Here is a 15,771-nt window from a genome sequence, read left to right as displayed (position 1 = left end):
AGTGCACATGAACGCTGTTGAACACAAATAATGTCAAACTTTTCAGGTAGGGACAGCTTTACAGGGCCCTAGTGAGACCATATCTGGAGTACTGTATACAGTTTTGGTCTCCTTATTTAAGAAATGATATAATTGTATTAGAAGCAGTTCAGAGAAGGTTCACTCGACTGATTCCTTGGATGAAGAGGTTATCTTATGAAGAAAGATTGAGCATGTTGGACCTATAGCCATTGGAGTTTAGAAGAATGAGAAGTGGTGATAACTTGGGAAATGTTGATATACAAAGGGACCTGGACGTCCTTATACACCAAACACTGAAAGCAAGCATGCAGATGCAGCAAGCAGTTAAGAAGACAAATGGTATGTTGGCCGTCATTGTGAGATGACTTGAGTACAGGAGCAAGGATGTCTTACTGCAGCTATACAGGGCCTTGGTGAGACCACACCTGGAGTATTATGTGCAGTTTTGGTCTCCTTACCTAAGAAATGGGATGGTAGGATTGTCGATTGAGGAGAGATTGGGCCGACTAGGCCCGTATTCACTGGAGTTTAGAAGAATGAAAGGGGGTCTCATTGAAACATATACAGTTCTGACAGAGCTGGACAGACTGGATGCAGGGACGATGTTTCCTCTGGCTGGGGGGGACTAGAACAAGGGATCACAATCTCAGGATATGGGGGAGACTGTTTAGGACTGAGATGAGGAGAAACTTCTTCACTCAGAGGGTGGTGAACCTGTGGAATTCTCTACCACAGAGGACTGTGGAGGCCAAGTCACTGAATATTGGAAGGACGCCTCCCCTTGTGGGGGAGTCTAGAACTAGGGGACAGTTTAAAAATGATGGGTCTTCTATTTAAGACTGAGATGAGGGGAATTTTTTCCCCTCAGAGGGCCGTTAGTCTGTCCAATTCTCTTCCCCAGAGAGCAGTGAGGTTAGATAGAGTTAGGTCGGTTTTTGATCAACAAGGGATTAAAGGGTTATGGGAGGGCAGACAGGAAAGTGGAGTTTAAGGCCACAATCAGATCAGCCATGATCTTATTGAATGGAGGAGCAGGCTCGATGGACCAAATGGCCTTTTCCTCCTAATTGTGAGTTCTTGTGCTCTTGTAACAGAGCTGCAGGGACCGTAAAACCCCGTGTTTCGTTCCTGGTCTTGTTGAGCTATTTCACCTGCAGCTAACAGCACAGTCCAGGTAACAGTAGAGATGTGTTAATGATCTTGGTGTTGCTGCCATAGGGGAAGAAATGCCACTTGGGTTTTCTACTGCTGACCCTTCCTGTAAGAGGCACAAGCATGGACGTTGGACAAGGATGATTCTGGGCTGAACATCCGGCCAACATTGATTGTCTAAACTCTCAGAGGAATAGATGCTTTAATGAGGTACCAGACCATCACCAATGGTAGTGGAATTGTATCCCTGAGTGGGGCAATCGTTTTTCATGAGCAAGTTGGGAAAGAACATCATTTTCACATTAGTTTAAGAAAAGTTACTTTGTGTTTGGTCACAAGACTCAAGTCTTGTTTGAAGAGGATGGAGGCTCATTCTGACCATTACATATAATAAACTCATCATCTCTCCCTCCTCTTCACAGTAATGACTTCAGCAAGTTAGTGGCCGAAGAATACCTCAGATTTTTTGACTTCACCGGGTTGACCTTGGACCAATCTCTAAGGTAAGCTGGAGGTTATTACACCCGGTCTTGATAATTGGTTGCTGTTTGCATTTCCAAAGACTAAGTCAATTCCGTTCACCCTTTCAAGGAATAGTAATGCCTCCCAAGTTCCAATTGGGCTGAAAATCTAAACTCCTCCCCACAAGACCCGGCCTCTCACTGGAGCCAGTCGGACATGAGGGAAGGTGCTGGATGTATTGCAAGATCAAGTACCTCATTCTACCGAAGGCTTGAGACCTTCAGGAAGCCTGTAGGGTTTCAACTGGCGTGAGACCTGACAAGGGCCCAAAATGGGAGTCTCCTGGTGAAGCCTGGGGATACTCCCCACCCCTACAACATAGGGGAGTGAGTTCAAGATCTACAGTGGGACTCTCGCATTTATATAGCACCTTTCATAACCTCAGGATACCCCAGAGTGCTTTACAGCCAATCAAATCCTATTTTGAAGCGTGGTCAGTATTGCAGCGTAGGAAATTCTTCCCCTCGCACCACACCCGAGCTGGAATTTAAAGATCTGTTCTAAATATAGTGGAACTGAATTCTGGCCCTTATTCTGGGTTCCTTCAGGTGGTGATTAGAGTTAACCCTCTTTCACACACAGGACTTTCAGAGTTACAAGGTTGAAGCAAGACTAGCCAGCGCAACAAAAGGTTTTCGTAAGTGGTGACAAGAATGATATCAATCAGAATTGTACATGATTTTCCTGACCCCCCCCCCCCCCTCCTCACCTATCCCACACCATCTACCACACAGTTGCCAGGAAAGAAACAGCAGTCCTCAGTTGAAGAGGCAACACCTTCCTTTCTCCTTCCTGCGGTTTGGCTGAGCATTCCGAAAACATTCATGTCCTTGGCTCCAAATCACGCAGAGAATCAGTTTGCTGTGAGAATGTGCCGCTCTATTAACAAGCTCTGAGAGGTGCTATCTGAGAGATGCGACAGTGATGGCTGCTGGGAGCACATCAATATGTCACACACTTTCGCTTTTATACAATGACAAACTTTCCCATCTCGATCCTTCAGATTCTATTTTTTTGACCTGATTGGATGTCAGCTCATTTTTGTGGTCATTTCGCTGACCCTCTTTGGTCAATAGGGAGGGACTGGCTTGACTCCTGACATCTCTGCAGGGACATAGCAAGACAACTCTATTCCTGCGAAAAAGTAACGCTTTGTGCAGGGGCAGAAGCTTCATGAGATTCGTGACATTTCTCCAAAATATCCTTTGTTACTGGGTCACTATGCAGCTGGCTGGAGGGGAAATCCCATCATCGTCCTTGCGTGGGTGAATGGAGTGTACCAGTCAGCCAGACAACAGCAGCCTGGTGACTTATTTTTACTTAACGACTATTGACCGGTTTTATTATGGAGGAATTGTCAAGACAGTCTTGCGTTATTTCACACAGTGCAGTGCTTCATATTGACAGCTACTAAAGTAAGCCTGCAATGTAAGTTGTGCTGTTTCAAGAGTGATGAGCTGGAATTTGAATGTAGCACAACTTCCTCAGATGGTTTTATGTAATAAAAGAATTATGGTTGGAATTTGATCTTTGCGACCTGCATAACATAAATGTGATATAACTTGCCATGTTAGTGTTGAGTTCTCCAATTTTACCGAGTGTTAACTGATGGGGGTGCTTGGCACCAGTGGCTGAGCTGTTGGAGCTCAGATTGAGGGTAGATGCTGTGAACCTAATGTAAACAGTCCCTGATTACCTCAGGGTAAAAGCTCCTAGCAGAACAGACTTTGAGAAAAATGCCTCTGAGATTTGATGATTGAACTGTCGGACTTTGAGGAATCTGCCTACGTTTAATTTCGAAACCCAGATTGTATGATTACTTTATCTAGTCTCTCCTGTCTCATGTTAAAGTTGCACATCCAATATTTATTGAGCAGGTGTATCTATGCTTTTTCCTTTATTTGTTTTTTTTGCTCTGTTGCAGATTTTTCTTGAAAGCATTTGCACTAATGGGAGAGACTCAGGAGCGAGAGCGGGTTTTAATCCACTTCTCCGAACGATACTATCAGTGTAACATGGGCACTATTCCTTCTCAAGGTAGGCCCTCAGACCAGTGGGATGTGCAGTCACAGGTCTGTGCTCACACTCAAGAGTACAGAGTGGGGATAACTAGAATAAGCTCAGATCAGGTACACAGGCATTAGGCAAGTGCGATAGCTGGTCAGTCAAGCCTGTCATGTTCCAAAATGGTGTAATCTATTCTCCCCATTCCACACCCCCTCTGTGTGGTCATGGGGCCTATCCCATACCCAGCAGAACAACTATATGTATCAGCCTATAGCAAACATAACACTGCCTCATTATTTTAAACAGACCTAGGGTAAGCATTATGCACAACAGCACCCTCTTCTGTTTTAAGAGGTCCAATTCTCTCAAGGACTATGTCCAAATCAATTTTTACATGCTGAATTTTAATATCAAATGATCACTAACTTCAGCATCATATTAAGTAATGAAGAATTAAGCCACACAGCTATTTAAAAGCTCAGTCATAACTTGGGACTCAATCCAAATCTACACTACAGAATGTTACAGTGACTCTACATATTCTTATTCCGGCTCCTAACACAGCTCTCCCTACTACACATGTCCCTTAGTCTCTTCACCATTGCCACTTTAGTCATTCTGACAGCAGAACACATTGTTAGATCTGAAAGAGACTTTTACTCTCGAGAGTTATTTACCTTGCACTGATTTAACACATCTCCCCATATATGTTTGATTTATCTTGGGATACAATTGTCTAGCCATTTTGGTTTTGTTTTACCCTTTCTTGTAACCTTGGGGACATATCATGGCTTCTATCTGCAAAAGAATGGTTTTGAAAATATCCTGTTTATCATCTAACCCACAGTCAACAACACCCAAATCATCTGCCATTTTGCATATTTCACCTGGTACGTACAGATATCACACTCTCTGCAGCCTTGGTTTGGCTGATCTTGAATCTAATAATATTGGGGTGACTGTTGCCCAAGTGTCACCCTACATGGAGAAGGGTGGTTTAAAATTTTCTTTTCTAATCTAATTATTGTATATTTTAATAAAATTTTTAAAAAATCATAATTAGATGTCTCTGTACTGCATATTTAACTCTGTTTTAACTCTGGGAGTCTGCTAATGATAGAACCTCATGAGGCATTTAGAAAGTATTAAAAAAATATATATATTTTTATTTACACATTTATATTTGTTTTCATTTACCAGGTATTCTAAACCATTCACTGTTAGTATATTCTTTTCTTGTTCTTTCAGGGGATATGGTGTTGCTGGCAAGGCCAGTATTTGTTGTCCATCCCTAATTGTCCTTGATTTCATTTAACTCAATGAAGAGCCAAAGATTTCCTGCCTTTGGGAGGAACAATCGATGATTGTTTCATGGTACCATTACTGAGAGACTTGCTTTCAGTTCCAGATTAACTGAATTTAAATTCCACCAGCTGCTGTGGTGGGATTTGAACCCATGTCCCCAGAGCATTACTCTGAGCCTCTGAATTTGCTAGTCCAGTGACCTTACCATTATTCCCCCATCTCCCCACTTAATGGCCTAACTAAGGATATTGGAGACTATCCTTGACAGCTGTGGCCACAAACACACATGGACTAGATGCTGTAATGCTAGTGCTTACCATTAGCTTAACTATTCATTCCAGGGAGTCCTGCAATGATTGAGCACTTGCCAACAAGATAATACTTTGGAAACGGTACATGAGCAATTTGAGATGTGATAAGTGCTAAGTGTTGCATGCTTGGGAGGGGTAGCCTATAGTTCCCAAAGCTCTGCACCACTGTGTTTGTTTCCCTCACCTCACATCTGGTTCTGTTGTAAACCAGTTGATAGAGAATGACACTCTTTACCATTTACCGTAATGTGTCACTCGCGGAGATGGTAGAAGGCATTCTCTTTGTGTCGAGCAAATCCCTTTGTTCCTGTACAGAAAGGTAACCTGCTCCCAATTCTTTTTAACCTGCTGCTGAGGGATATAGATTAGATTCCTGATTATTCTCCCTTCAATATGCTCCCCTCCCCTGTGCCCATTGCAGCCTGCCATTGTGCAGCTTTCCACAATGGCAGTGGTTGAAGTTTGACTTCTTTCACAATTTATTACCTGACATCTGCTTAATCCAGGAAGTTATTAAATTAAAACAGGAAAGCGAGCTGCCTGTTAGTTCCAGCACTTTACTGAAATGACTATTGCCATACAATTATTTCAGATTGCTACACGGCAATTAATTTCTATCCAAAATAAATCATGCTGAATCAAGTTCTGCGGTATTACAGGATAAGTTAGATGACTCTACATTAATAAGACCTTTTGCTCTGTAGATCTTACAGCTAAACCTCTGGTGTCAAAAAATTCAAAAGTATGTTTATTATTTTCTCAAGTGAGTGTCAGCTGAGCTGGGAAAATGCTTCATGGAGGAAATGGACTAAAGTCAAGTTGGCATTAAGTGGTTTGATTGGAATTTGTGACTGTGCTGTCCTCTTGGTGGTTCCAAGCTTTTTGCCAGTGGCTTTCGGGGAGCTGGATGCTTTCAGTCCAACGTATTCCATTGTCATCCTTGTCTGGTCTTCCCTCGAGCGAGGCAGTGAGAGAGAAGGGGGCAGAGACGCGGATAAACCCATTGATAGTACACCTTGCGTCAGGTATTTTCAATGGAGAGTGCTGAGCAATGTGAATGCTGAGTCACTGGCCCATAAACAGTCATCTGCTCAATATCAAGTTGTCACGCCCAAGTTAAGGCTGGCTTGTCAGATTGTGGAATTTGGATGGTTTTGGATGTTTAGCACTGGAATAAGCCTTTCTACCCTTTTACAGATGGGGTCCATTGCCTTACTTGTGCGTTGATGTTGTTGAATACAGACCTTCATGGCCACGTGAGTAATGGAGCCCTTTGAAGAATAAACTGACTTGGTTAAATGGAGCAGGAAACAGGTTTATTTTATAGGGCATAATTTTGTACGTTAAAATTCAGACTATCGGTCTGATAGGAATGCGTAAGATATTTGCTACTCTGATAGAAGCTGATTTGCTTCACTAATGCAGTCTGTTTACATATTTCAGTTTTAACAGTCAATTCAGCTCAACTGATTCAAATCAGTTTGCAATCTACTGTTGCCATAATATTTCCCCAGTAGAGCTTGCTCGGCTGACAGTTTGTATCCTGAACAATGCTAACAATGTACTTGTTTATTCAGATTGGGCTCAACCCATCAGCATGACTATCTGAGGATATTGTTAATGAAATGAGTTTGTCTTCCAGTTCACTGATTCTGATTCAAAGTCATTGCTGCCCACCTAGTTAGGTGTGAGCTTACTTTGTAAAACTTTAAAAAAAATCTTGCATTGGAGTTGTTTTCATTACAAAAAACACTCATTTGTGACTGTATTTGTGCTATGTTCCTCCAGTTATAGTGCTCTGTGTTCACTCATGTGCGCCACTTATGTTACTAGAGCTTTTCCCTTTTCCATGCTAGAATTACTAACAGCAATGTCACTGTTGTTGAGGGAGAATGTTACTCTCTACATACAGAGACAATGTTAAATGGAGCGTTTCCTCCCCCCCACTTTTTGAAGAAATTAATTCTTAAGAATGATCAAACTCCTTGCGCTTTATACACCATTTGCTGCTTTAAGATGTGTTATAATTAAAGCATAACTGGGTGACTCTGGCACCAAATTTGCTAGCATGTGACATATATGGTACTTGGTGGAGCACACTACCTTTGGGAAATATGGAGGGAGAGTGTGGAATGTACAAAGCAAACTTCATTGAAGGTATTGTTCCAGTGATAGTTGATGGCCCTTGTTGAATAACTTCAGAATTCTGACCTCAAGTATGAAGGGGATGTTTCACGAACAGGACCACCAGCCGTTCACCTTCTTATAGACAATTCTACAACTTGGGTTTACCACACAGCTCTGGGTTCAGTTTGCCCATTTGGGACCAGGTCGTGAATCAAGAGCTGCTTCAGACTTGGTTTGTGCAGCACCACAGCATCAGCAGGAGAGATCTTAGTCATTTAGCCAGTGGAGCATTTTTGGGATACATCTCTGCTGCAGTGTTCAAGGCTGTGCTCCAATACGCAATACAGATGCGTTTCAAAAACACAATCATGTTAAACTTTATGGAGGGGTTCTGCCCTCTTGTACTTCAGTGATCACTACTAACAGAATCCTGTGGGGCACAGTAAGACTTCTAAGAATGCCAGGAGTGCAGGAAGACAGGAATGGAGGTGGCCTGTACTGTATGCCCCGTTCCTTGCCAGAGCGATGGACAGGAATTGCCCCTGGAAGAAAGCAAGAAATCTTCTGTAGCTGGAGCAGTGACCAGCTGAATCATAAATAAGTCCACAGTTGACTTCTCACCAAACCTCTACCTAATGCAATCCATTATATGGGAGTGACAAAGTTAAATACTAAAGTGCCCTAGCATACCAGGTAGAAAGGTAATTAGTATCTGAATGACGCATCTTGTTAAACCTATATTGTTATTGATGGAGCAGAGATGCATCACATCACCTTAAAACTTGTAGCCATTGCATCTTTTCAGAATTGTTTCCACCTAAGTCGTTGTAATAAAGAATAAACCCGAGGAGATGCAGGGGAAGGAAAAAGGAAAATAGCCCCCAACTTCTGCCTGGCTTTGTTGCAATGTAGTGTTTTCAGTCCACCTACTAAAAGATAAGAGAAATGGAAGTGAGAGCATGCGTGAGAAACACGGTGTCCAATTCAGATCACAAAGGGGTCCTGTTATTACCCCCGCCTCCCGCCGTATTATCGTTTTTTGATCATTCTTCGGGATTTGAGGGCCGTTGGCAAGGTCGACACTGCCTGGCCTCCCAGCATCCATCCTGGCAAGCTCCCTCAGGATCTTGTTCATTTCATTACGAATCCTCTCATTCTTCTAAACTCTAATGGGTATGGGTCCAAGCTGTTAAATCTTTCCTCATATCAGGAATAGGTCAAGTGAACCTTCTCTGAACTGCATCTTGTATAGAAACTATTTTTATTTTTCTTGGACTGTGGCTTTAAAAACTACCACGGCTGCAGTTGAAAGACATATTCACTGGAATAGGATGAGGGATATCTACAATGTTGCTATCCTGGAACAGAGTGTGCCATAAAAGAACAGGATGATGCCGGAAAGGAGCCCTGGACTAAGAGGAACTGCCTGACGACAGCATTTTAATTGGCTCCTGACCAGGTGATCAAGGTTTTGTGTGGTAATAGTGTAGGCAGTATAACTCCTAGCCTACAAAGAGGGAAGACCTAAAACCTCTCTCCTGTGTAAGATTCCAGTAATTCTGCCATAGTAGCTAGCTGGCTGTTCTTCACGACTCTGTAACCTGCTTTCTCTGAAAACCCCTGAAAAAGATGAAAAGGGGAAAAAATCATCAGTAGCGACATTGAAAAGCAAGTTTTTCAACCAGTGAACCACAGACTGAAAATGCTGGGAGACCACTTTGTGTCATCAACAACAAACTGCAAGGAATTTGGAAGACATCAATCAAAATCAACCCATCTAATCCTGTACTCCGGGTTGGTGCTATTGAACTGTTTTATCTCATCCTTAAAATCCATGTTTTGTGTGCCTTATGTGTGTGTGTTTGCGTATAGGGGGTTAAGAAGGAGTGGAGTTTAAGTCATAGAGTTAGAAGTTAGCAGTTCATATTCCTTTCTTTTGCCGCTAGTTAAAGACAATTTGTTCAATAAACAGTTATTTACTTATTTAAGTTTAGAAACCTGGCGCCTGTATTCTGTTAACCTAAATTAAACAGTTGGGTAGAATTGGGGCAATCGGGTGGTTTGATCAAACATTTTCACATATGTTGCAGCTCAGGGAACAGTGGGGCTTGATATTACAGCGCAGTATCCCCAGTGAGTCATGTCACCTCTAATGCAATTTTATCCGTTCTTAAGTCCTTTCTTAAACGGGGGTGTTACATTCGACATTTTCCAGTCCGCTGTGGTCTTCCTAGAATCTAGAGAATTTTGGGAGATCATCTACTATCTCTGCAGCCACTTCTTTTAAGACCCTGGGATGCAGACCATCAGGTCCTGAGGACTTGTCAACCTTCAGTTCCAATAGTTTTCCCAGTGCCTTTTCCCTTGTGATTGTGATTGTTTTGAGTTCCTCCCTCCCTTTTACCTCTTGATTTTCAAGTATTTTTAAGCTATTTTGTGTCTCCTGCAGTGAAGACCGACATAAAGTACCTGTTCAACCCTTCTGCCATTTACTTGTTTTCCATTATTAGTCAGGAATATTGTCCCTGAATGTGAGCTTAGTTAGAACTGGAAAAGGTGAAGACTGATCTATTGCGATCAGTGTTCTCCTACAGTTTTAGCTGTCTTTTTATGATTGTCGGCAGTGGAATTTCATTGGATAAGTCATTTGATCAGTGACGGATTGACTTCTGCCCCGAATCCAGTTCGTTTCTTCAAAGGTAAGTTGGTTTTGTCCCAATCAGCTGATAAAATAAGCAGCTGAAAGTGCAGTTAGTCACAATTGTGCCTGCAGATGGCACACTATTCCACGTGTTTCAGTCGTTTAGAAATGGGTTTATAAAGCTGGATGTTTCCATAGCTTGTTGTTGAGTGTAATTGTTAACCGCATGCACGTGGTGGAGGGAGGATCCTATGGCACAGTGTATTTCTGTACTCCTGTGTTGTACCATGAGGTACCATACATTTGTTTTCCAATGAGTGGGAGGGCGGTGAGGGAGTTGGCTCATGTTGCTCTTGTGTCTTCCCAGGCGGTAGGTGCAAAATTGGAATTATTGAAAGCTTTGTAGAAGGTTGCCCCTTTTTTTGATTGTTAGGAGCAGGAGTAGCCATTCGGCCCATTGAGCCTGCCCTGCCATTTAATTAGATCATGGCTGATCATCTACCTCAAGTGATTTTCCCGTACTATCCCCATACCCCTTGATGACATTAGTCTCCAGAAAGCTATCAATCTCTGTCATAAACATGCTCAATGATTGAGCTTCCACAGCCCTCTGAGGTAGAGAATTCCAGAGATTCACCATCCTCTGAGTGAAGAGATTCCTTCTCATCTCAGTCTTAAATGGCTTATCCCTTTTCATGAGACTGTGTCCTTTGGTTCTAGACCCACCAGCCTGGCGAAACATCTCCATCTACCATGTCACGCCCTGCAAGAATTTTGTAAGTTTCAATTAGATCACCGACCCCTCTTCACCACTCTAGACAATACAGGCCCAGTCTCCTCAATCGCTCCTCATAAGACAGTCCTGCCATCCCAGGGATTAGTCTGGGTGAAAACCCGTTGCACTCCCTCTATGGCAAGTATATCCTTCCTTGGGTAAGGAGACCAAAACTTTACACAGTACTGTACACGTTCATTCTTTGCAATTTGGGAATCAACGCTTACAGCTCATCCCTAGTGGCACTTGAGAAGGTGGTGAGTCACTGCCTTGAAGCCTGTGTGCTGATGGCACACTCACTTTGCTGTTACTTAGGGAGCTCCAGGGATTTTGACTCGCCACCAGCAAAGCAAAGGTGATACGTATCCACATCTGGACGGTGTGCGATGTGGAAGCGATGGGCGTTCCCATGCACCTACTGCCTTTGTCCTTCTAGTTGGTGGAAATGGTGGATACGGGAGATGGCGCCGAAGAAATTTTGACAGCTTTCCATAGCGCATCCTGTAGACTGTACACGCTGCATCTCTAAACACGTGTTGGGATCATAAGTAGGACGGCAACATGGTTGCCTGATCTTGAATCCCAGACTCACGTGGAGTAAGTGTTCACTCACAAGATGTGGGTGTCGCTAGCAAGACCAGTATTTATTGCCCATTGCTATACAACTGAGTGGCTTGCTAGGCCATTTCAAAAGGCATTTAAAAGACAACCCACATGGCTGTGAACATGGGGTCACATAACAGGCCACACAAGGTAAGGTCCCTAAAGGACATTAGGGAACCGGATGGGTTTTTACAACATTCCAGTAGTTTCATGGTCACCATTATTGATATTAGCTTTAGTTGCCTGATTTGTTCAACTCATTTAGCTTAAATTCCCCAGCTGTCTTAATGGGATTTGAACTCATGTCTCTGTATAATTGGTCCAGCCCTCTGGTTACTACTGTGCTGAAGCGGCAATGCAGTTATAGGTTTCAGTTTTTACTCTTACAGTGAAAACCTGGGGCTACAGTGCTGATTCCTGGTGCACCACTTATCACTGCCCCCCTACAGAAGAATGCCCCATTTATCCCAACACTTTGACTCCAGCTCTTATTGACATGGACTTCAATACAAACATGTTTGATAATTTCACATTTCCAAATTTTCCTTCCATCCAAGTGGCAAATTAATTTGGGTTGCCCGAGATTAGCTTTTGCCAGATGCTTTGCAATTTTTTTCAACCTTTTGGATGAAGGTTCTTTCCAGATTCCCCCACTGATGGTGGTTGGATGAGATTCGCCAGTTCTAAAACCTTCAGTGGGATCCATTGGAGTATGTGGGAGAGTTTGCTGTTGTTGGTAAAAATTGAAGTCTGATTCTCCTTCAGTATGCTGTGATACACACAAACATGTAATTGTGTTGATAATTCTATCAATATGCACCCTATATGCCTGAGCAGGCTAGCTCATCCATACTGGTTCGTACATTGTAAAAAATACTTATTGGATGCATACACACAGTGGTTTCTTACAGTTAGCCCTTTTGAGACCATGTGTGACCATGCATGTCCAAGATGATGATGGACATTTTTAACACAAGCCAATAAAATGTTTAAGACCTTCAGAAACTTGCTGTCAGCAAAATTTGAAGGCATTCTATTGTGAAGCACCTTCAAAGAGTACTTTATATTCGTAAAGAAGCACCTTGCCCCGTGATCTCCCTGTAACTCGCACCTGATCCGTGGTCTTTTATATTAGTGGTTGGACACTAAGCTGTTTGCTCCCTGTATTTCCTCATCCAATACCATGTTTTGCTGAAAAAAGAGACATACTATCCAAGCTTTTTGTCTTGCACTCATCAGGAAAGCTGGCAAGAGTCAACCTACTTGGTTTGCATTTGAACAAAGCTGGTAATGGTTCCATGTTGCATTCTCCATGGCAACGCCTCCACCAATCAGAGTCCACTTGCCAACCAATCAACACACTCTTCTCATGCAGTACAAATTGTTGTTTCTCCTTTACTGTTGGTAATTTCTTGTGAGCTGTCCTGATAAGTGCAAGATGGAAAGCTTTGACAGTATGACTTTTTTTTTCAACAATACTCAAGTTCTATATGACCAAACGACTATTTGTTTTCTGCAGGCTCGTTGGGCCTTGAATAAATTGATAGAACAGGAGTGGGCCAGTTTGCCCCTTAAGCCACTTCTGCCATTCAATTAGATCATGTCTGACCTGTATCTCAAGTCCAGCTACCCACCTTAATACCCTGGCCTGATTAAGAAAAACCTATCAGTCACAGTTCTGAAACTTTCAACTGACCTAGCCTAAGCAGCTTTTTGGGAGAGAGTTCCTTACTACCCTTTGTTTGAAAAAATGCCTCCTGATATCTCTTCTGAATGGCCTAGCTGTCATTTGAGGCGATTGCCCCACCATAGGAAATATCTACCCTATCAAACCCTTCAATCATTTTAAACACTTCAATTAGATCACCTATTAATCTTCAATGCAAAAAATGCAGCTTGAAAGGTCTGCAGAAACTATGCACTGATTAAAAGACCCATCGCTCTCTGTGAGGATGTGAAATGGGAACATTGGACAGATGGTGTGATTACTAACTAATGACACCAATGTTAGCAATGACATTACTTAAGTGTCTTCATGGAGAAAAGGACAGCACTACAGAATGCAGCTCTAAAACACTGATTAAAGAGCCCAGAATCCCATGTGTAAGTAACAAGGGGTTTATTCAGTCACCTTAAAAAAAAAAGGGGCCCTTCCCAGGACTGAGCTGATCTAGTCTGAGTGGTGAAATTACTGCCCTTGATCTTGTGTGTTGTTCTGGTAATTTTTTGACACGAGACTTGCCCTATTGTCTATAACACTTGACTGGGTGGTCAATAACAGATTGCTCATTTAACTCTGGCCTCTTCGCAATGAGATGAGATTGCAATGACTACTGCAGGTAACCATGTTTAAATTACTTATGTTCTGGCTTTGTCTTTCTCAGACGCATGGCTTGTTAAAGGAGAATTCTATGTACACAGCCTGTTGCATGTAGCCAGTGCTGGCTGGAATGAAGCAAGATAATTGCATGAAGTACTAATTAAATTTTGTACCTGTTTTCCTCTCCCTCTTCACCCCTCCTCTCCCTGGACCTCCTGCCTGTCTGCTTGTTTGCCTGGCTTGCTAGGTGGTAAGTTTTGCTTTAATCACTCTCTTTGACTTGAGTCTGAAGTGACCTCCATTTCTTTTGCCTCGCTGCAGCTTTGTTTGTATCAACTTGTGTGCTGTGTCAGTACTGCCAGCCCCTGACTCTTACGTCCTGTGCAACCGGTAGGAAACTTGCTGGATTTGATGATGACACAGAAGAAAACATGCTGGATTTGGCACAGCGGGCGGGAGAGAGGGACCTTTTTTTAACCAGGGCTCTTGAGTCACCAGATTAACTGATGGAGCAAGTTTGTTTTTGAAGTTGGCTGCTGGAGACCGGTCATCAGGAGCTGGTGGTACTGTAGCAATGAGGAACCAATTTCTATTGGGCTGGAGACTATTCTTAATACTACAGTTGTGTTGCGATTTGGGCAGAGATGTGCCTCTGAATCTGAAGGTAGTATGCTGAAGCTGATGATGGCCAGATTCACTGACCACAGTGGTATTACCAAGATTTCTGTTGCCTTTGACTCTGGTACAAACAGGAAAGGACAGGAAAAGACCCTCTGGTCCACCTGGTCTATCCCACACATTGATGATGCTTTGTGACATGTGACACCCTGGAAGAGGCGCAAAACCAGATTAACCAGTTTGGCAAGAGAAACGAGTGGAGGGGATCATTCCGGCTCTGGTACTATTATGCAGTAGCTATTTTTTTTATATAAAGGCTGAGCTCTGCCCTAGCCAAAGACAGCCCTGCTCTTGCTTATAAGTATAATACGATGTGATATATAGTAAGTCGACACAGACAGCACTGTGTCCCATGCGTTGCAAAGGAGGGGTTGTTGCTGTTTGAAGTCTTGCCGAATTTTCCAAACCATGTCGAATGTTTGTTTAAAGTTGGGGCCTCTGGAACCCTGCAACACCTACACAAGCAGAAACAGCACCAGCAGCAACTTGCAATTTTAATAAGTGTTGTTAATGTGATTTAACTTCAATATATTGAATCAATCCAGTGAGAAGCCTGTCCCTTACAGTTCTGACCAGTGTAATGCTACTGATTCAATGAGGGCAAATACCATAGCACAATTAGACGCAGATAGCCTTGAAACCCAAAATTGTTGCTTATTTCTTGAGACCTTGACTGCCCAACCGTTTATGATATTAAACACCGATGTCTCTGACCTGAATTAAAAGGATCAATTATTTTTAAAGAAAGCTTGTAATTTGATTAGATTTTTGCGTGCCCAGGCATCAGAATTGAAGCTTTGTGTAGAAAATTGAAAGCAAAAGATCTTTCCATTTTCTTTCCAAACTGGCATGAAATTTGTGGCAGCACCAATTCTTTCCACTCGGAGAGGTAAAGCAGTTGCAATGCTTCTGGCTCTGACCTTCTGCTGGGGCGCATCTGCAGTCTGATCCCACATTTGCCTGTTCACTCTTTTGTTCACAGTCAGTTTTGATGGTGCCTGTGGGATATTTTTTGTTTTACTGCAAAGCATTTGTCGTCGTAATAATAATAACTGTTGGTTGCTTTTCATAAACTGAAGATTTATTGATTTTCTGTTGAGCTTGTGCATCAATTCTGTGATCTGGGTGACTTGCGCTAGGTTCGAATTAACCCGTGCCACTTCTATACTTCACTGGAAAGCTATCCGTTTATGTAACTTTGCGGTTTGGTTTATAAGTCGTTTTTTTTTTGCTGTTTGTAAGTGTATAATTAGTACCTGCTTGCCAGATCTTCAATCTCTGTTCCATACATGTTAATATTTCTTTCTAC

General features: G+C 42.6%; 1 protein-coding gene across 9 annotated transcripts in view; it reads left to right on the top strand.

Moving 5' to 3' along the window:
- psd3l (pleckstrin and Sec7 domain containing 3, like) overlaps positions 1-15,771 on the top strand; it is a 300,802-nt gene that overhangs the window by 181,816 nt on the left and 103,215 nt on the right. For all 9 annotated transcript variants that reach the window (XM_078533932.1, XM_078533868.1, XM_078533723.1 and 6 more), the window contains 3 exons: positions 1,596-1,676; positions 3,620-3,732; positions 6,516-6,574. In XM_078533932.1, coding sequence (XP_078390058.1) covers positions 1,596-1,676; positions 3,620-3,732; positions 6,516-6,574 — 253 coding nt within the window. The remainder of the gene's footprint in view (positions 1-1,595; positions 1,677-3,619; positions 3,733-6,515; positions 6,575-15,771) is intronic.

Source organism: Cetorhinus maximus, chromosome 1 (genome assembly GCF_964194155.1).
Source record: "Cetorhinus maximus chromosome 1, sCetMax3.hap1.1, whole genome shotgun sequence".
In the NCBI taxonomy this organism is placed as follows: domain Eukaryota; kingdom Metazoa; phylum Chordata; class Chondrichthyes; order Lamniformes; family Cetorhinidae; genus Cetorhinus; species Cetorhinus maximus.
Note: the sequence above shows the minus strand (reverse complement) of the source record. Positions and strands in the feature narration are given on the sequence as shown.